The 22,446-nt window shown below is 35.4% G+C and overlaps 1 protein-coding gene across 2 annotated transcripts in view; it reads left to right on the top strand.

Annotated features, from left to right (window-relative positions):
• Positions 1–22,446, top strand: part of HDAC9 (histone deacetylase 9) — a 914,075-nt gene that overhangs the window by 722,033 nt on the left and 169,596 nt on the right. For both annotated transcript variants that reach the window (XM_055272501.2, XM_063637042.1), the window contains exons 18-21: positions 14,506–14,561; positions 14,806–14,893; positions 20,808–20,927; positions 21,241–21,338. In XM_055272501.2, the coding sequence (XP_055128476.1) occupies positions 14,506–14,561; positions 14,806–14,893; positions 20,808–20,927; positions 21,241–21,338 (362 nt within the window). The remainder of the gene's footprint in view (positions 1–14,505; positions 14,562–14,805; positions 14,894–20,807; positions 20,928–21,240; positions 21,339–22,446) is intronic.

Raw genomic sequence — 22,446 nt, 5'->3', positions numbered from 1 at the left:
AAAGTGGAAGCTGAGGTCATAGATTTCAGGTTTTTCTTCCTTTCCAATACAGCATTTATTGCTATAAATTTCCCTCTAAATACAGCTTTATCTACATTCTGTAAATTTTGCTACGTTATATTTTCATTTTCATTTGTCTGATTTTCTCTTTGAGTTCTTTTTTGACACATGAGTTATTTTAAAGTATATTATTTAGTGTCTGATTTCTTGGGCATTTTTTCAGATATCTCTCTTTAATGGATATGTAATTTAATTCCACTGGGGTCAGAAAACATTTTTTGTATGGCTTTAATTCTTTTACATTTATTGATATTTATAATGGTATAATTTTTTGTCTCTTCCTACAATTTGTATTACTTTATTGTATATTTACTTTTATGCATATGTAGATTCTCACATTTAATTATTATTAATTTTCTTAAAAAGTTGAAAAATTTTAAACAAGTTTAAATGTTGGTATACGTTTATATGTGTTTGTGCTATGTGTTTGTGGGTGTGTGTGTGTGAGAGAGAGAGAGAGAAGGAGAGAGTAAAGGAAAGAAAGGGAGAGGGAGAGAGAGCAAGAGAGAGAGACAGAATATGTGCATAGTCATCCCTTAATATTCACAGGGGATTGGTTTTAGAACCCCCTCTTAAATAGCTCAAATCCCTTACATGAAATGTTGTAATATACACATGTAGCTTATGCCATCCTCCATATATTTTGTCATCTCTAGATTATTTATAATACTTAATATAATGTAAATGTCAGGTAAATAGTTGTTATGCTGTGTTTTCTATTTGTACTTTTAAATTTTATATTGTTGCTTTTTTAGTTTTTCTAAATCTATTTTATCTGCAGTTGGTATAATCCACAGATACAGAACCCATGGATACAAGTGTCAACAGTATATGTATAAAATAAAGATAATTTATGCAATATCTTTTATATTTGCTCACATATTTAACCTTTCTAGTGTTCTGTATTCATTTGAGTCGATCCAGGTTTCCATCTGGTATCATTTCCTTTCAATCTGAGGTATTTCTTTCAACATCCCTTGCACCACTGTTCTGCTAGCAACAAATTCTCTCATCTTTTGTTTATAAGAAAATATTTTTATTTTCCTTTAATATTTGGTTAATATTATCATTTGATATATAAAACTATGTTGACAGTTATTTCACACTCTAAAGATATATTTTCAATGTCATTTTTTTATTTTTGTCTTTCCTTTTTTTGAAAATTAGAAATCAGCTGTCATGCTTGTTGTTGAAAAGATGTATATTTTTTTCCGGTTCTTTTTAAGATTCTTTATATAGTTTAATGATTAGGTAGATTTCCTCTTTTTTTCTGGTTGAAGTACATTGAGCTTAATGTGTGGCTTGCTGTTTTTAATAACAATTGGAGAACTTTTAGCTAATATTTCTTCAAATACACTTTTCTGCCCCATTTTTTTATGTCCTGTTTCTGAGGTTCCTACTACATGTTTATTTCATCACTTCGGTATGGCCTACTGGACATTGAAGGCTCTGTTCATTTTCTTGAGTCTCATTTTCTTCTTTGTACTTTTGTTTTTCTTGCCTTATCTTTAAATTCTTTGTCCTTGACCTCTGTTATGTTCAACCTGCTGCTAATATCATCCAAAATTTTTCATTTCACACATTGTACTATTTACTTCTAGGATTCCCATTTAGTTCTTTTTTACACTTTCCAGTTCTCTTTTGAAATTATTTGTCACTTCACCATTATATTCATCTTTTCCTATAGATTATTTGACATGCTTATAATTATTTTCAGATTTTTATCTTATACTTCTGAGTCATTTGTGAGTCTGTTTCTATTATCTTATTTTTCACTTGATTACAAGTCTCTTTTTTATGCTTCTTTGCCTGTCTTGTAATATTTGATCACATTCTAGGCATTGTGTTAAAGAAAAAGAAACAGTGGAGGCTTAAAAGAGCTTGTTTCTTTGGAGTTTAATTCTTTTAAAAGTTTCTTTGTGAAGTTATTCAATTATTTAAAGGAAAACATGCTTCTCTGGGGCTTCTTTGGTTATCTATTGTTACTTTGGCAGACTGAAGGTTTTGCGCATCCTTCTTCTTCCTAGTCAAGTGTGGATCTCCAAAACAGATTAATATTTGAGAGGGTGTTGAAGTTCTTTGTTGTTTCCAATTTTATGGTCATACTCATAAAGGACAAAGTCAAGTGATGACAACAGTGGCACACTGATTTATTTATCTATGTATTTCTTCAACTTAAATGGAGGAAAGGACAAATACGTTAGTAAATACTTTCTGCACATCCACTGCTGAAAAGCTACCTAAATATCTGAGAAAGGAATAAATCTTGGCAGTTATACATTTACTTTGTGGGAAACTGCCTTGTTTTCAGCCTTCTTGCCTCCTGTTGTACCAGTGCTCCAACTCTTTCTGAAAGCTTAAGTTAGCCAAATTGTGGACTGACTTACAACTCTGAAAAGTTGCAAACAAATAAACGCTTAAAAACTTTGGGTGAAGTAAAAGGTGAGTCTACTTATTACTAAGATTTTTTGTTCAGGTACCAAGACCTGTCAGTTAGTTGTCTGGTCTATGGTGTTCCCACACCACAGTCCATTTCCTTCTAGGATTTTAGTCCCTCGGTCTGCATTTCTGAAAACTAAAATTTCAGTTTCTCATTTGTAGTTTTAACTGCCTGCTTTATGGTAATTGGATCTGCCTATTTCCAGCCTCTTCATCTGGCTTTTGGCTTCAGACTGTCGGGATTTCATTACTTATATATGCTTTAGCTTATACTGACTAAATATTGCTGCATCTTTCTTCAGACTCTACATCATTCCCTGCTCTAAACCTTGCTGAGCTTTTCTCAGTACCTGACACCTACTTTACACTTTTAAACAAAGTCCTGGTATTTTAAAAATAATATAAATGGGAAAGAATGGTTCCCGAAATAAATTACAGTCTTTAGCATTTACTTACAAGGTTTTCTACTGCTATGTTTTTACCTGAATATTTAAAATATAGAACAAATAACTAATGTAAAATGAAAAATATCTTCCAAATAATTTGTTTGTTTTTGTCTTTGATAGTATTAAATTTGATATCTGCTGGCTTATGTATATTGCAGATGGTTCCTTGCTTTTTTGTTTCAATCTCTGCAAAAGACATTGTTTGGCTTTTTTGATACCAGTGTTCAAATTGTACATATCATACACACTTGGAGAACATTAGTATTTTTCACCTCTGTAATTTTATATGGCAGTAAATTTCATTCACATGTGCCTGCTCACCCCCCACCCCAACTTGCTATAAAGTGAAAGGGTTGGTCAATTGCTTTGGTGTTCTTTATATATAAAATGCTGTTATGTACCTAATGCCACGTAATTTAATTTCTTTGGTCAAAATTTGTATTCAATTGCCTAGTTTTTACTAAATTGATCAAATTTACTTGTTGGTAGCTATTCTTCTAGTGTATAGCCATGGAAAATTCGAGCTTAATGCAGGAAGAACGTTTACAATTAGAATAATATAGTCAAAACTAAAATCATCTATCCAAAGAACCTAGACATTTTGATAATACTTATGCAATGTACATTGCAATTAGTTACTCTTCAAATTTTTGAAATTTTATAAATCTGATTGAAAATGTTTATAGGTAACGAATGATGGTGAAAATATTAGTATTACTGTTGAGTGAAGGCACATCTATTATAGTAAAATATAAGACAAAGAGCTATTACTATGGGGCATTCATTGATACAGTCTTTATAGCCCAGTATAATCTTTGTTCAAGTCATGATTATTACTATTATTGTGAGTTATGATCTCCAAAAAGGCTATGAACATCTGTCTTAAAAAATAGTGTCTTAAAAACAAAAACAAATATTCTTCTTCCCTAATTAATTTTTTTTTGAAGTTTTGCGTACTTGGGCCATATTTATATGATGAAAAATATCTGATTTTGTTTTTTGATCAATGTGATCCAAAAATCAGTCATGTTTCAAAAAATTTGGCCAATTGAATTGTTGGGCCTTGTGTCAAATAAAACCACTGCTTGATAAACTAAACAAATTGCTTTCAATGGGTTATTATTGCCTTACCAAGACCACATCCTGATGATTTCCCCTCTCACAAGACTTTCTTCATAGTGGATCCATTGTTATTATTTTCATAAAAGGCTCAACTTAAATTACATGTAGTAGAAGCGCCATCATCAGAGGCCCTGTCTCCTTCCTACCAGAAGCCTGGTTTTTCACGAATGCATTTAGTCCTATCTGTAGCCCCAGTTTTGACAGGCTGAAGGCCGCAGGCATGATGGGCTGCAGATGCCAGGCTTGTTAAGAACTGTCTTTTTATAAGGTCTTTTTTAAGGCTGAAGTTAGCTGGGTTTAGGGGCTATATTAGCATATTCTGAAATATTATGCATATGGTAAACCATAGCAATATAATACAAAGGCAATACAAATAAGTGAGCTTTATTTACTAATCTGAATGTCAATACCAATAGTTCAGATATGAAGAGATGCCTATTGACTGAATGATCCTCTTTCCCTTTCTCATAAAGATTTATGTGTTAAGGCAAAACAACTATCTACAATCTTTAGTAGACATATGCATTTATTTTTACTTCTAAATAAAGCTTAATTCCAATAAATTGAAATTAAGAAGGAAGCATTCAACTTTCATATTATTGTTGCCATAATATAAATCATGTGGAACTATTTTTCATCACAGAGATTAGTGTAGCTAAAGAGGAAGACTTTAGAACACATCAAGGATCCATAGTTACTATTGAACAGGAACTTTGAATGTGAGCTAGTATAGGCATATTGAATAAATGATGAACTGTATCATATTCATACTGGTTAATTTGAGATTGCCAGTTATTTAACAGGATATTAACATTATAGGTATACCTGAGCCATTTCTGAAAAGAGGAATCTGAGCCAATTGTTGCACAAGCTCTTACAAGGTCAACAAAACCAAGGGAGGTGACGCAGGAGGAAAGACTTCGTTTTCTCTCTCTGCTCCTAAATTGGTTTCTGGTTATCTAAATCCCCCAATCCATTACCAGAGAGTGAGAGCAGGGGAAGGCAGTATTCATTCATTCCAATTTTCATACACGATCTAACTCAACAATTTTTAACATATCAGTGACATCAACAAAGACACTGTGTTTAATTTCCACTGAACAATGTTCAGTTTCTTTAGACAAAAAAAAAGAAAAATGGTATCCCATATCACTATGTTAAGTGTAATCAACAGCATTTTGATGGGGAAGCAGTCACGTATAAATGACCTATCAGAGGTATTCCACAAGGACCTAAAGAATTTTGATTGTATTTTTTTGGGCCCTATTCAACTTTACCTGAATAAAAGGGGGAAATCCTTATAAATAAACTACTTAATATACCTAGGTGAGAAGTTTTTTTTTTTTTTGAAATGGAGTCTCGCTCTGTCGCCCAAGCTGGAGTACAGTGGTGCGATCTCGGCTCACTGCAAGCTCCGCCTCCTGGGTTCACGCCATTCTTCTGCCTCAGCCTCCTGAGTAGCTGGGACTACAGGTGCCGCCACCACGCCCGGCTAATTTTTTGTATTTTTTAGTAGAGACGGGTTTCACCTTGTTAGCCAGGATGGTCTCGATTTCCTGACCTCGTGATCCACCTGCCTCGGCCTCCCAAAGTGCTGGGATTACAGGCGTGAGCCACCGCTCTCGGCCGAGAAGTATTATTTATATTGTAAAGCCTGTTACAACAAATATCATTACACACTCACTCCCCAAAACAAAAACAACCAAAAAAACCCAAAGAGGGTTCAACCAATAACACAAATGCTTGAAGCAGTGATTTTCCAAAACAAAATTTTAGTGTAATAGGAGAACATTTAGATCTTTTTTCCAGTTAAATCTTTCAAAAGCATTATGTCCTGACCATGTTTCTGATTTCTTGACCTCTGTACAACTTAATATAAAAAATCAGAAGTTTATTGCTGTAAATATTTTTAAATATGTTAAGCTAGCTAATGTATGCTTTATTTTCATTACTCTTTTGTTCTGTCATCAGGTAAGAGACTTGTACACATGGCAAGCAAGATGATCGGGAGGTTAGAAAGGGCACTTGCTAGCAAACCTATTTTTGAGGGAGAAAAACTGTACTATCCCAGCATAGTCATAGAAACTGCAGGTTCTGGCTGCTTTCAACACTTCTTTTCTAAAAGACCCAAATTGCCTATGCACAAATATATTTAATAATTATAGTTATCATTAAGTAGCAAAGTAGATTAAATAGCCTCATTCTTCTTAAAAAATAAAAACAAAAACCTCAACCTACATTTATGTAAAAAATGCTTCTTAAAGTCATTTTCAAAATTGATAATGCATCGATACGAATTTGGGTAGCTGAAATTTTGGCTTCCAGTGAAATAGTTCACACACATAAAACATTGCATGCGAATTTTGAATTCAGCAAATGTATTGGAAGTAGTAATTCAACCATCACATCTTCACTTGGAAATACATGCTGTAGAATTTTTCCATACTGTGCTTGTTTTTGATACATATTATTTTACTGAGCATTGATACTTTCGGACATTTAGAAGTACTTTAGTGCTGATACTTAAGCATTGGGAGGTAATTACTGAGCTCTAAATTACCAGTACATTCAAAGAGAAATTTTAAAAACAGAATCCCAATCAGCTGGTCTGATATGCTCAATTAGTTTTTGGACAGTAGCCAGTTATATTATACATAAAACATTTTTCTCTGTGTGATTTTTTATTTTGTTATAGTTTCCTAAAATAGTTATATTTATAAAACTTAAGTAAAATTCTAGTATTTGATCAACTACTTCCAACAAAGAAACACAATCATCTCATCTCTTGTCAGTTTATAAATGTCACATAGACTTACTATTCTCTGCACTGCAGCTATACCTTTACCAAGAATAAATATATAAAAAGTAGTAAGTAGCTAGCAGGACTGCTAGGTATCAAAGGTAGTATTAATTGAAGCTCTGGCTCATTGCTTAATGTTTGTTAAAGTCTGAATCATCTTGACTTTTTTGTTCTGCATTCTGTATTTATTGGCTGATTCTGGTACACGATGTGTTCTTACTCTCATCAGTGGAGATTTGACCCTTATTTTTCATGATTTTGAAGCCTAAATTACTCCATCTAGGTTGGAATTGTAGCAGTTCTTACCATCCAAATACTAACTATTTGGCTATGGGGATGTTAGGGAAATGAAAATATACATTTCTGTTGCCCATGGGACAATCTTAATGAATGCAGCAAGTAAAATGATCATATTAATTTGCACTTTCTTATTTTCTGTACCCATCATTGCCATAGCAATAGACTTAGTTTATGTGAAATTAAAAAAAAAAAAATGTTTAGCCAGGCACAGTGGCTCATGCCTGTAATCCCAGCACTTTAGGAGACTGAGGTGGGTGGATCACTTGAAGTCAGGAGTTCAAGACCAGCCTGGCCAACATGGCAAAACTCTGTCTCTACTAAAAATACAAAAATTAGACGGGCTTTGTGGCGTGCACTTGCAATCCCAGCTACTCAGGTGGCTGAGGCAGGAGAATCGCTTGAACCCAGGAGGCAGAGGTTGCAGTAAGCTGAGATAGCACCACTGTACTCCAGCCTGAGCAACAGAGCGAGACTCCATCTAAAAATAATAATAATAATAAGTGAATTTTAAAAACCAACAAAAAATAAATGTTTAAATTGGTTCCAGTGATTTGCTTACTGCCTGCCCTTTATTTGCCTAGGGAGAGTTTCACTATGTATATAAGGAACACAAAAATAAATCTGACATTTTGATAAATTTGCCCAGAAAATGTGAATTTCATCAGTTATGAAAATAGACTAGTCTAAAATGATCAGATTCTTTTTCTTCAAATCCAGTTTTGCACATAGACGATGCCATAGATTTTCTTTCCTGGATACCACATGGCTATATTTGGCAATCAAATATTCTCTTGTACTTCCACATGTGGTCCCACTGGAAAACATCATTTCTTCCCTTTAAACTAAGGAGAAACATCCATAACAACAGTCTAAACAACAACAAGAAAGTAGGAATGTGAGTATTCAGTCCTTGAAACATTAATTGTCACTTTTGGTGACATTAACATACTGCCAAAGTTTTATTATTAGTCATGTTCATGCCTGAAGAGAAAGTAAAACTTGAGAAGAAATGTTACAAATCAGTTTATTAAAATAAAATCTATATCACCATTAAGTTGACTGAAATCCACAGAAAAGTACTATAGGATGTATTGCTTAGATTAACTGCTTGGTCTTTGTAACTTAAAATAAAATATAAAGCAAAGAGTTTTTCCATATTATTAAGTAGAAAAAAATCTAAATTGTATTGCATAATATGGCATTCGTGGGTTTTACTACAACTATCTAAGATGCTCATAAGTTTAAAAAGGTTAAATATGAATATCATATTCACTTCGAAGTTTGAGAAACAGATTTGTTTTCATAAAATGAAAAAATTTTCTATTTTTATTACCATTAAATAAGAAAATAAGAAATTAAGTCACTGAATTATTTCTTGCATATGTTTTCTGATAGTTATATTTTGTGAGACTAGTAGATTTTCAAGTTCTTTGAAAAACAGTAAATTAATTATTTAAAAAACTTGTTGAGAAATACTCATTGAAGAGAGACATGTTCTTGAGCCAAGGAGAAACTTGGTTCTAGTATAATATACAACACATCTTTATGTCAGAAAAATACTACACAAATTCCCTGTTAGGAACTCAGAATTCAGTGTGAAAAGCAGATACTGTAAGAATAGTAATCTTATTTTAAAACATTTTCACAGTTTCGTCAAATCAATGATTCTATTCATTATAAAGCACAAAATATTTTATGTGTTTTAGGAAAGAAGGTGCTCCCAAGTCTAAACAGCAACCTTCTCCCAAAACCTGGGGTGCAAAATCGGGGGCCCTTGAGAGAAGGAAAATTTTCTAGCAAAGGCCAGAGTAGAGGAATTGCCAGAGGGAGAGGAAAAAAGCCAGGGTAGTAGCTATTCATAAATCTATTTTATCATTCTTTACTGGCCACTATATGTCAGATACTATGTAAATCTAGCAGATAAAATGGTGAGCAAAAAGTAGATACTTTGGGGAGTGGGGAGGAGGACATTAATCATATAGTAAACATAATAACAACAAATGTATTAAATAATCACACCAAGAGGTATATCATTACAAATAGAGATGAGTTCTCAGAAATCGGGGTTGGGAGATCTCTAAGAGCATATTATAGAGTGTCTTTGTCCATTTGTACTGCTGTAACAAAATACCACAGATGCATTAATGTATAACAAACAGAAATGTATTTACTCACAGTTCTGGAGGCTGGGATCAAGTCCAAGATCAAGGTGCCAGCAGATTTGGTTGTCTTGAGGTCTTTCTCTGCTTCCAAAATGGCACCTTGTTGCTGCAGCCACCTGAGGGGAGGGACACTGTGTCCTTATGGGGTAGAAGGCGAAAGAGCAAGCCCACCAAAGGCTGCATGAAGCCTATTTTATAATGGCCTTATCCGATTTATGATAGGAAATGCTCTCATGACCTCATCACTGCTTAAAGGCCCTACCATTTAATAATATCATATTGACCCTTAAGTTTCAACACGTGAATTTTGGAGGGAACACATTTAAACCAGAACACAGAGGAACTTGATGGTGACGGATAGAGGCTTAGGAATGGTTTCTCTGGTGAAATGATGTTGGAGCTGAAGTGTGTGGATAAGGAGGCATTTATCCAGGCAAAGGGAGGGAGTGGGTAAGTGGAAGACATCCCACATAGAACTAGGAGCATAGGCAGAGCCCTGTGGCTGAAGGATCCAAAAGGCCAGTGTGACTGGGGTGGAGAAAGCAAGATGGGTGGTGGTACAAAATACAACTGATGCAGTGGTAAAAGGAAAATCAACTGTTATTCTGTATATTCAATTAACATAGAACACTTCAGACACAATATGTATGTGTTTTTTTCCTGCAGCCAGCAATTCTTCAATTATCTGCAGACACTGACTGGGTGTCCTACAGTTTAACTTAATTCTGACACTCTCTACCTGTAGGTAGAATCAGATCTCACAAGTTAAGGGCTCAGTCCCACAAGACTGTCCCCACTTCAGATGCCGGTTGCATGTCCAGAACTCAGGAAATCAGTTTACCTACTAGAACAGGAAATCAGTTTACCTACTAGACTACGGTTTTACTATGAAAGACACAACTCAGGAACAGCCAGATGGAAGAGATGCATGGGAAGAGGTATGGAGGAGGGGCACAAAGCTTCCATTGCCTCTCCAAGTGTGCCACCCCTGCAGTTTCTCCTCATGTTCACCAGCCTGGAAACTCTCTGAACCTTATCTTTTTATTCTTTGTGGAGGTTCCATCACATGGGCAAGATTGATCAAATTATTGGCCCTTAATAATCAACTCTACCTCCAGCCCCTCTCTCCTCCCCAGAGGTTAGGGTGTGGGGGTAAATATTTCAATCTTCTAATCATGTTGTTGGTTCCTCTGGAAACCAGCCACCATCCTGAGGCTATCTAGGATCCCCCAGCCCCCAGCCATCTCATTAACATACAAAAAGACACCTTTCACTTCAGAGAGTTCAGAGAGTCCAAGGGTTTGTTTTTTTGTTTGTTTGTTTTGTTGTTGTTGCTGTTGTGTGGTTTTTTTTTTTTTTTTTTTTTTTTTTTTTTTTTTTTTGAGATGGAGTCTCACTCTTGTCGCCCAGGCTGGGGTGCATTGGGGCAATCACGGCGCACTGCAACCTCCGCCTCCCGGGTTCAAGCGATTCTCCTGCCTCAGACTCCTGAGTAGTTGGGATTACAGGCGCCCGCCAGCGTACCTGGCTCATTTTTGTATTTTTAGTAGAGATGAGGTTTCACCACATTGGCCAAGCTGTCTTGAACTCTTGACCTCAGGTGATCCACCTGCCTTGGCCTCCCAAAGTGCTGGGATTCCAGGTGTGAGCCACCGCACCTGGCCACATATTTCTTTTTTATGTCATAGGTGAACAGAGACCAAATCAGGCAGTTGACTAGTCTTAAATGACTGTTCTTATGTGCCTGATTGCCTGGAATAGGATCCCAGCACTGTCACTTGCTAGATATGAACCTTAGGCAAGTTCTTTCATCTTTCTGTGCCTCAATTTCTTCATTTGTGAAATGGGGATAATGATATTATCTGCCTAACACAAGTTGTTAGGATTAAATGGGCAATAAAATATTAGATTTTATTATGTATCATAGTATTTGTATTTTGTTATTTATGTATTGTATATTCTGCTGTAACTATGATATAATACTTTTGTCATTTTGTTTTGTTTTTATTAAGACTTAATATGTTTTTTATTCTGATGGAAATAACCCAATAAAAGAAAACACAGGCTCTCAGAGAGGGAGAGAGGAAAGCTGTGCGTGAGATGTCCTTGAATAGGTGAGAGGGACTAAGATTAAATGCACATGCCAATTAACTGTTCTCACATAGGGTCAGGGATGGTGGAGTAGGTGGGCAGAATTTCTGGTGGAAGAATGTAGACATTGTATTTGAATTGCTGCTATTATCTAGTGAAATTAGAAGAAAAGTCGTCAGCAAAGGGTAAGGAATGAGCAGCCTTTTGAGGTTTCAGCTAAGGAAAGTCGGGCACTCGAAAAATACATGGAAATTGTGGAGGAGTTTGATATTCCTGAGAGCACAATGGAAGGTTTGGGTGGATCATGATGACTGAGAAAAAGTTTGTTGATTTTGGCGAGAAGAAGATCATTTTCAACCTAAGATTAAGCAGTTTCACAAATAGTTTAGCACAATGATGGAGGTTCCCGCAAAGGATTATAAAGTGAAAAGCAGATACTTCGTTCAAGGAATTTGGCTGTAAGTGAAAGGAGGAAGACAGAATTCAAGTCTGTTTTTCTTTTTTTTTGGTTTTGTTTTTTTTTTTATGATCCAGTTAATTACCTATGAGATTTCATTTCCATTTTGTTTCTTAACAAGAACTCTAGAGTCAGATTGACTTTCTTCCATAATGCTTTCTAAAATCCTTTCTTCTTTGTTTTCATGCTTTAACCCCTGCCTAGGATGCCTTAAATTTTTTTTTCTTCCTTTGTAAACACAACTTTTCTGGTAAGACCCATTAACACCTACCTCTCAATATTATCTGTTATATGTATTTTTTCCCTGTTAGATAATTCATTTTTGTTGTAAAACTATTTGAAAAATACGTGAAATTTAGCCGGGTGCAGTGGTGCACACCTGTAATCCCCGCACTTTGGGACTCCAAGGTGGGTGGAATGCTTGAGCCCAGGAGTTCAAGACAAGCCAGGGCAGCATAGCGAGACCTCGTCTCAAAAAAAAAAAAAAACAAAAAAAAACTGTATATATATATATATATATATATATATGAAATTGTAAATTAAAAATAAAATAACCCATGTTAAACCTTCCTTCATATATATTATACTATGTATATTATTAATACTAACACTTCAAAAATTATAAAGTCTTTTCGGTTCCACTAAATATTGATAACAAAATGTTAAAGACTATCTAATAGTCCATGTTATAAATGTACCATAAGTCATTAACCAATCTCCTAATGTTAGCTCACTAAAGTAATTTAGTTTTCCTTGTTATAAATAAGACACTATCTTTTACATAATTGCTTGTGTACATAGTTAATGGCACCCTTAAGGCAGAAATTTTTTAACTAGATGACTAAATCAGAAGATACGTATTTTTTTTAAGGCTCTGGATATATAGAGGTGAATTATTTTCTAGAAAGGCTCTAATGAGTTATCCTTCTACAAGCAGCATGTGAGCATTTAGCGTACCCACTCCATTGTCAGCATAGAACATTTTCTAAAAATTTAATTTCCAGGGTAGAAAAATGGCTTCTCTTTGGGTTCTAAGCTATGTTCATTTAATTGCTAATTAAGTTGAATTTTTTAATAGCTACTGGTTACTGGGTGTTTTCTTCTTTGTGTTGTTATGTCATACCTTTAACCCATTAAACATATTTTTAGTTGAATCACAAGATTTTTAGTGTGGTTGATCTACATGAAAGTTCTTTACATGCTAATTATATTCTTGTAGTATATAATTGTTATTTTCATCCTAACTATTGGTTTCCCAGTGAACTATGTGCATCTGTCATAATCTTTACTAAATTCTCTGTTCTCAGAAGTCCCGTGGCACTCTATAGTGTCAATCTACCATCTTAATATTTCAGTCTCTATTATCTTGTGTTGTTCATTGATAGTTTCTTTCATATTAATATATTACCATCAGAGAGATAGTGTCTTAAGAATAAGAACAGAGAATGTGTTTATCACCATTACTAGATTTCTAATTGATATTATGTTATATGACTCTAATTTACTTCTTAGTGTATTATTATATATATTCAACAAAATATATAGCAAATTAACTCATTGTGTGTTAATGACCATAACATTCTGGAAAAATGTGTGTGTGTTTAAAGACCTAGCGAATAGATTAGTTTTCTCAATATTTTTATATATGCAGTAAAAGTTTTGAAAAAAAAGTCCTTGGGGTATGTTGAAATTATTTCAAAAGTTTTAGGATTGTGTATAAAACAGCATTAACATGCTCTTTTGAGCATATTACTTGAACCATAGTTAAATGAAAGGTGGTGTGAACCATGTGATAAATGATTACTTCACGTCAAACAACCCAACTTTTCTGAGCATGCTGGCTTTGCAAGGATTTATAGTTCCCTGCCTTCATGCCAGAGTTACTTCAGCTTTCCGTGATGCATTCCAACTAATCTGGAGGTTAAGGCATTTCTTGATCATGGATAGATCTGCTTGCTTCTCAGCCCTGGAATTCTTTATAAAATTCCAGAATGTGGGCTAGAAATTGACTTAGGGAATCCAATAAAGTTGCAAGTCTTGGCGGTCATCCAAGCTAAATTTATAGACTGGAAGAAATATGGGCTTTCCATTGTTCTCTTTTTCACCTTTCTGGGATTTCTTTTGTGTCTGTGTGAGTGTGTGAGTGTAAATTTATCATTTTACTGACATTGGAGTGTAAATAACCATCAAGGAGATCCAGTTAAAGAATTTTCACTTAGGATCTTCTCTGGTCTTTCCAAACTTTGACCCAAACCTGCACCAAAAGTGAATTTCTTCTCCCTCTGTAGGATGTTGATGTCATAAAATAAGAAGTTCTTCTTGAAAATGAATCATGCTAGTTTAACAGGTGACATGCATGTTTGCCAGCGAGGTGCACCTCCCCAAATCCTGCCCTTCCCCTGACTCGGAGCCTTCTTTTGGGACATGACCTGAGAAAATGTGATCATATGTGTTGTTTCTCTTCATTCTATGACTGGCAGTGGGGGAACAAAAACAATCTTGGAAGCACATGAGACTTCAGTTTTGTGTGTGTGTGCCTGAGGCACTGTTGTGCCTAGAGAGCCAAGCAATCCCTCTCCTACTCTCTCCATTATATCTGACCATTGAAAACCTGTCTTGTTTTCACAGAATGGGTTTGCTGTTGTGAGGCCCCCTGGCCATCACGCTGAAGAATCCACAGCCATGTAAGTACCGGGGACTGTTGCCCATCTCCAAGCACCACGGTTCCTGGCGGTCACCTGCCCCGTGCATGTTTCTGAAGCCTCTAATTGTTAGCAGATGGACTGAAAAATCTTGCGAGGTACTCCCAGAAGCAGATTTATGGCTTCAGAGATCATATAGCATTTAAAAAAATGCTCTGAACATTATTTATAATGGTTTTCCTGGATGATTTGCTTTCTTATTTCTCTGTTCTTCTCTATTCCGCAGGGGGTTCTGCTTTTTTAATTCAGTTGCAATTACCGCCAAATACTTGAGAGACCAACTAAATATAAGCAAGATATTGATTGTAGATCTGGTATGTATTCCTGGCCAGAGCTGCATTTTCAGTGATTCTAGATAAAAGGGAGTGGATTTGTATTTCTCTGTTAGGTTGTCTTGCTTTTAGCACTTGCAAACAACTGAAGGGTGTGTTTTCCTTTGAATGTGGAAACTCATTAAACTCAGGATTGCAGTTCTGAAACCATAAACATTCACGTTTCACTTTCATGGTGTTAACTGCAATTTAATGAGAAGAAGGCGCAGATCAGGGCAACTTTTATGATCCTTAAATGAATTGATACTTCCACAGTTAAAATAACCCAACAGAACCTGAATTTACTTTTCCCTACAGAATATAGACTCAATAGTCAGATGTGCTGGAAAGAATGCTGTTGCTTTGGTAACCAATTGGCCACTTCCCCTGGTTAGCAATCACGTTGCTTGTTGCGCAACAGTGGTATTATTAAAACAAGTCGGCATGTCACTCTTACTGAAAAGATCTCCAATCTCAGATGCCAGTTTGGGATGATTCTCTGCAGGAACCCTGAGTGATTAAAAGTTAGAGGCATTAGACTAGTCTTGTATTTTAACATGATGCATTCTTACACAATAAAGTTATAATTTGTTTAACAAATGGTTTGTTTAAAAGCAGATGACACTTGGCATATTGTCCACAGTATATTCATGAATAATGAGCTGGAGATCTGCCCCATACAAAAAGGACCAACCCAGGAAAGGGCGAAAGAGAAGTGAATGGTGATTTATGAGCCCCGTTTTCGGTTTGCCTCCAGTTCTCGAGGAGGTGTAATAGGTTGTCTGACAAAGCATAGACAGGAAATGAACCCTGGCATCCAAACCGAACCTGGTACATCTGCACTTAATTAATTTTTGCAGGTGATAGAAGATTTAAAGGCAAAATATGCTAAAGGTTTTTTTTGAAGTGCAAGCCTTAATAGTCTAAATCTTGTTCATATCTGCACTCATAATTAAATCTTATTGGAAGTCACGGCCTCACCCTCCAGCCTTCAAATTCAGTTAAGCAGGCACACCAAAGGGTTGAGAGAACACAAACAAAGCCATGTGAAGAAATGCTTAGTTAAGTTAAAACGAAGATAAAAGAAATGGAAGAACGATACCCATTTGTTGTGCTTCGTTGGAATGGGTATTTTTCACATACTATATTGAAGCATTCCTGCAAGCACTTTGGAGAGAAGAATATTGAAACCTAACTATCCATGTATTTTCCAAACACGCCTGAGTCTCAATGTCAGTCATAGTTCACCATTAAAGAAATGTGTTGAAGGCCTAGATATACTGCAGCAGCAAGACGTTACAATTTTATAAAAATCAAGACATCAGTACCCATTTTCTCATTTATATGCAAAATGACAGCTAAAGTAATTAATAATTGCTGTTCTGCATAATTTGTAAGACATTAAAACTTTAAAAATAGTATGCTACTCTTTCTGTAAGTTCTATGCCAGGAAGATAAGCCAGAAACTTAAGAAAAGCAGATAAAGAGCAAAGATTGTAGGGAAAGAATTTTTTAAGCTTTCTAAATTTGTCAAAATTATGTAAGAAGGTGATTGGTCAACTGTTTGTCCTATCCTTAAGGATCTTTTAGTGTTTACTTTCTAAAGAATCTCCTCGCTACCTTTTTAAGGTTCTAGGAGGATAGTCAAAAACTGTTAGGAGTCCCCTTTGAAAACACGTTTGTGATATCTAGACTCAAAAGTAGGGAATTGTACAAGAGACTTGAAAGCTAAAATGCCTCCCTTGTGATAAATGGATACTTTGTACTTCAGAGGATGTATATGTAAAGTTTTGTTTTTGTACAGTAATACATTATAGGAATAAAAGACTGCTGGAAAAATCTGATACGATTTATAAAATAAGTTACTTGGTAGCTCCGAGGAGTTTCCTGTAAGCTTCCTGGCCTTTGATTATGTATTTGCTCCATTATCCAATCAGAAAGGATACTGATTTCCCAACAGGCTGTAGTAGACGAGAAGTTTTTGTTTCAAATTCTCTAAATATATGGAGTTCTGTCCAGAGGGTTGCCTCTGAGATCACCACCAGCCCACATATTCTTACTTTCAAGTCTTCCAAATTCTGCAGCTGCAGGGCTTCTTTGAGGAAATTCCTGTTTCTTACAGCTGCTGAGAAGGAAGTTTTAAAGTGCCACGTGGCCTTGAGACATCCGTTCTCCCTGGCTGACAGGTCTATTCCGCAAGTTAGCAATGAAAAAGCCAATAGATGGCTTTTCAATAGCCAAAAAAAGAACAACAAAAAAGTTATTCCTGCAAATCCAAAGTCATTAATGTTAGCTGGGAGGTGTGAACTAACTCCACAAATTACAGCGCCAATAGATGGCAAAGGTACGCCTTTGTCCAGCAGTTTCAGCATTTTTATATGCTTAGTAAATACAGAGTTAGAGTTCTAATTCGCCTACTACTTTGGGTCACAGCCAAATTCAGCAGCGTTGAGTATTTTAGGCAAGAATGATTCTAGTTGATCTGTGGAGCTCATTTATTCCATGTTCCTTTCTGAGGCAGATCCCAAACATATTCAGACTGGTGTGGAGAGGGAGCAGGTGTACTTGCTTTTCAACTTGCAAGAGACTGACCACTGTGTTCAGGGGATTAACTTGTCCTACAAGTAAGACTGTATGACTCAGGTAGCTTTTAGGTAATGTGACTTTTAGTTTGACAATAGTACTTTTTAAGCTGTCTTTGTAAAAGGAAAGTTAATCCAAATGTCCTTAGATTTGGGGAAATTGCATTGTTGATCAAGTACATTTAGATCTTTATTACAAGTCCCTATACTAAGTAACTAGGAGTGATAACATTAGCTGGTAGAATATATGATTTATTCAAGGTTACTCAAAGTTATTTTAACATAATAGTGAAAATATACAGGTTCTAAATCCTTGTACAGCATCAATGTTTGCAGTATGCTTTTTAACCAGTAAAATATTTAAATGATTTTTCAGCATTTCCCCACATATCTTAGATACAAGGTCTATTTTGGGAGTTTTAATGTTTCATTTTATTTCATTTCTATAGTAATTTCTCACAATCACCAATAATTTTCTTATCTTAGTTTATTATATATGTGTTGCCATGCAGAAACAAGCTTTAGATCATACCTGACCAATCAGTACTTTGTATGACTATTTTACAGAAAGGAAAACAAACAAAAAAAAAGATATTCTTTTTTTTTTTTCTTGAGACGGAGTTTCACTCTTATTGCCCAGGCTGGAGTGCAATGGCACGATCTCGGCTCACCGCAACCTCCACCTCCCAGGTTCAAGCGATTCTCCTGCCTCAGCCTCCCGAGTAGCTGGGATTACAGGCATGTGCCACAACACCTGGCTAATTTTTGTATTTTTACTAGAGACGGGGTTTCTCCATGTTGGTCAGGCTGGTCTCGAATTCCCAACCTCAGGTGATCTGCCCATCTCGGCCTCCCAAAGTGCTGGGATTACAGGCATGAGTCACCATGCCCAGCCTTAAAAAAATGATATTCTTAAGGCTATACTGTAAGTTGTTCCCCCAAACAAAAGATATAATTGAATTTAACCTTTATCACTAAATATCTGGTGAATATGAATACAGAATCAAGAATTGCCCATATTAGAATGGATTTCTGTATTTTAATAATAATGTCTGTTGAAAATCTTATTATGCTGTGAACAGGATTTTATTTCTTACCCAGAAATTTATGCACTAGTAAGTACCCAACAGATTTTTCAAGAACGAATAATTTTATATCTGAGAGAACATATCATTTTATAGTTGATTGTTTTAAGTAAACATTTACAATGTCCCCAGAGAAACAAAAGTAATCAAAGCAATATTTTTCTGCTGTTTAAATTGCAGATGCATTTATGCTCAGACCAAATGTGTCTTAGAACTGACTAAAATTACTATTGTAGAGGGGAAATACAAATATCCCCTTAATGTTGTTTTTCAAAATATTTTATTTGTCCATTTTCTAGATATCCAGTAACAAACACAAAAGACATTGTGGCTTTAATTTTTTCACCCTTGTTTACATACAGGGAAATAGTTTTTTTGTCTGCTCCTTCCCTTCCTTGGGAGATTCAGAAATCCAGGAATTGATATAATTTGACTAAGTTTTTTTTTTTTTCCGATGATGTATGTCTTTAGCTGAAACAACTTTCTGGGATGATGTGTATCTGCCCCAACATTATGATTTCTTAATTTTGGATATGTGTACCATTCAAAAAGGGGAAAGGATTATTGTATGTCTGCGCCATGGATGGCAAGATCAATGCAGGTTTTCAGAATTCACCAAAAGGAGGGTATGATAGTGTCTAGTGAAGGAGTACTGGGCTGGAGATTGGCATGAAGACAGGTCATATAAATCTCCTGTGGAGCAATAATGACTGACAACCCACCTCACAGGTTTGCCAAGAGGATCAAACAGATTATGAACGTAAGTTTCAGTTAACTGTGTAATTGTTAAGAGTTTGGCCTTTGGAATAGGAAGTAGATTCAAGACCCAGTCTTGCAACTTATTTCCTGTATAGTCTTAGTAACTGAAACTCTCTGAGCCTCAGTTTACCTAATAATCCATACCAGATATTTATATAGTGCCTGACTTAAAAATTGTAGAAATCATTGTTGAAAATAGTGTGATTCTATATCTTGCTAATATAAAGTAAGTATATAGTTACAAGTTTTTAAAACTTTTAAATAACAGAACCAGAAACTATGTATGTTTAAAGTATAGCAGTAATATTCTATTGAATACAAATACATAAATTATCCACTTTTGGAGTGGCTCTTTTTTTTTTTTTTGGTCAGAAGATATTATGAAGCATATTAATTGAGTTTTTTTTTTTTTTTTACATTTGAGGTCTTTCAGTGAAGACATTTAAAATAATGCTATTAGTTCTATTTTTCATTTCTTATATCAATTCTGGCATGTGTCTGTATCATAAAACAGCGAGAAAAAAGAACTGTCAAGTTTTATATCAGGCTTTTTTTTTTTTTTTTTTTTGAGCGAGAAAGAGGACTGGTGTAGGGAAAGGAAAAAAATGCAGGAAGGAGGCTGTAAAGAAAGCTATGATATGTTATTAAAATTAGGCAGATTGCACGAGATTGCATAAAACCCCATGCCATCTTTCTGCTTTGGCCTAAATGATTTAAGAGCTAATGAGCTCATGCTCCTGTATCTTCGATTCTTGTGTTACCGTTTTATCAAAATGAAGTATGAAGTTTTTTTGCATCTGGCTTCTCTTTTGAAGTGATTCTAACTGCAGAGGGATTGCTAACTGAACTGAACGCTTCAAGAAAGCCAATTTATTCAGCTGGTTGCAAAGCCTTTGACCTTAATGGTGGGACTTGGCAAATCAATGCATACACGTATGTTTAGTGTTCTGTCAAGAATTGCGAAAATGCTCTGTAAGCCATAGATCCTTCTGCAAAATACTAGTTTGTAGTTTAGTTTAAACATTAGTCTTTTTTCAGAGGCCAATGAGGCTAGTTAATTAAGCCTAAGGGGTTATGAACTGTTGGCAGTTAATAAGTCATAAAATTCCTCCATAAAACAGGATGCAAGATTCCATCACTGAAGCAAAGAGTACAAAGAGCCGGTGTATAAATATCTAATTGTACCAAAGGACTGGGCTTTCTCAATGACTGCTCATCTGGAGTCTCCAGGGCATGCTCGCTGTGGTTTCCTGATTTTTAGAAGCCAGTTTAAAAAATGAGTGCATTAAAGGGTAATTTGCCTGAAAGTTCAGGAAGTAAAGGGGGTGGTGTGGAAGCAGGCTGAATGGGAGAAAGAAAAGAGGAACATAGTGAGAAGACAGAAAATGAGAAAGAAAGTGGTAAAAAGACAGGGAACTAGAAATCAGAAAGGTTGTCTCCACACAAAGTTAGACATGACTGTATTTGTCGTCTGTTTTCATTTCCCTGTAGGATGTTCACCATGGAAACGGTACCCAGCAGGCCTTTTATGCTGACCCCAGCATCCTGTACATTTCACTTCATCGCTATGATGAAGGGAACTTTTTCCCTGGCAGTGGAGCCCCAAATGAGGTTCGGTTTATTTCTTTAGAGCCCCACTTTTATTTGTATCTTTCACGTAATTGCATTGCATGATTACCCCTAATTTTCTTGTCCTTTGCTGGTGTTTTAAATTACACGAGATTACTGAATTGTCCCATGGGACCAAGAACCAGTGCAGAACAAGTGCATAACCCAGAGCATTGTTTGTCAGGGAAGGTTGGGCTGATTTGATGTGTTGTTTGATGTTTATTTCAAGAGCTCCCATGTGCTTGTTTTCTTCTCTTCTTGCTTTCTTCCATTTGCCCTCTTCTCTGCCCACCGTGGTGTGTCTTTCTCTTCCCAGGTTGGAACAGGCCTTGGAGAAGGGTACAATATAAATATTGCCTGGACAGGTGGCCTTGATCCTCCCATGGGAGATATTGAGTACCTTGAAGCATTCAGGTTAGTACTTCTTTCTCTCTGAAAGTGGCAAATTGGAAAATAAGTGTCCATTGAAATAACACCAAATATGAAAGAGAAATGTAAATGTCTAATTAAGGTAAATTATCGCTCAAAGCCACATAGGAATATGTATAAGAAGAAAAGATATATCAAGACCTGGTTTTAATTATACAGGTATATTGGCCAATGGCCCATTTTCCCCCTTCCCTCCCAAATCAGGAGAAAAAAATATTTTATTATTAAATAGTTCTATCTGGAAAATTCTGCCTATTATAACATATGATGTGATTTTTACAGTAGACATTAGCATATTCATTGCCCTGAGAAGTCCTTCATTACCTATTTAATTTTGTTGAACAAGCATTTCTCAAACTTCATTGGACTACAGAATCCCTTTTTTACATAGCACCATTTAGCATTCCTAGTTCTGGGGAGCTCACTCATTTTGATGACATTGGCCAAGGCAATCTCATTTGATGGTAGGGTAAATGACTTTTGTATAGTTTTCCTTTCACATGAAAACAGTGACTAATTAATTCGTTGCTTCCAGTTTCTCTGGAACAAAATCTACAAAATGTAACCTTAAATACAATGTATTCACATAGCATTCTGCTTTTGTCTAAGCGAATAACTAAGTATTAATATAAATAAGAAAAAACAAATTAAAGGCTTCTCTTTGAGAGAATTTTAAAAATGAGCATTTCTTCTCTGGAATTAAGAAAATATTAGTTTGTAGTTTAAACATTAGTCTTTTTTCAGAAGCCAATCAGTCTAGTTAATTAAACCTGAGCAGCCTCCCTTGCAAGATTTTTGGAAGAGGTTTTAGCCTATTGGTAATGCATAATTTCTTGAATTTTTTATTTATTTGAAAGCAAAACAACCACATTAAAAAACTTACATGTGTTCATAGTTTTGAAATTTGCCATTTATAAGTTCCTATGAAGAAAATCCTGTTGATACCCTATATTTGAAACTTAGGGAAATAATGGGGAAATTTTTTAATTAATGAAGTTTTGGTGGGTTCCTGTTGTCCTGTGTGTCACGCATACTTCGTTGTCTCATTTGAAGTTCATTTCTCATGAGAAAGCAGGTCCAGGAAAAATGATAG

This window comes from Symphalangus syndactylus, chromosome 3, assembly GCF_028878055.3.
Source record: "Symphalangus syndactylus isolate Jambi chromosome 3, NHGRI_mSymSyn1-v2.1_pri, whole genome shotgun sequence".
Lineage (NCBI taxonomy): Eukaryota > Metazoa > Chordata > Mammalia > Primates > Hylobatidae > Symphalangus > Symphalangus syndactylus.
Note: the sequence above shows the minus strand (reverse complement) of the source record. Positions and strands in the feature narration are given on the sequence as shown.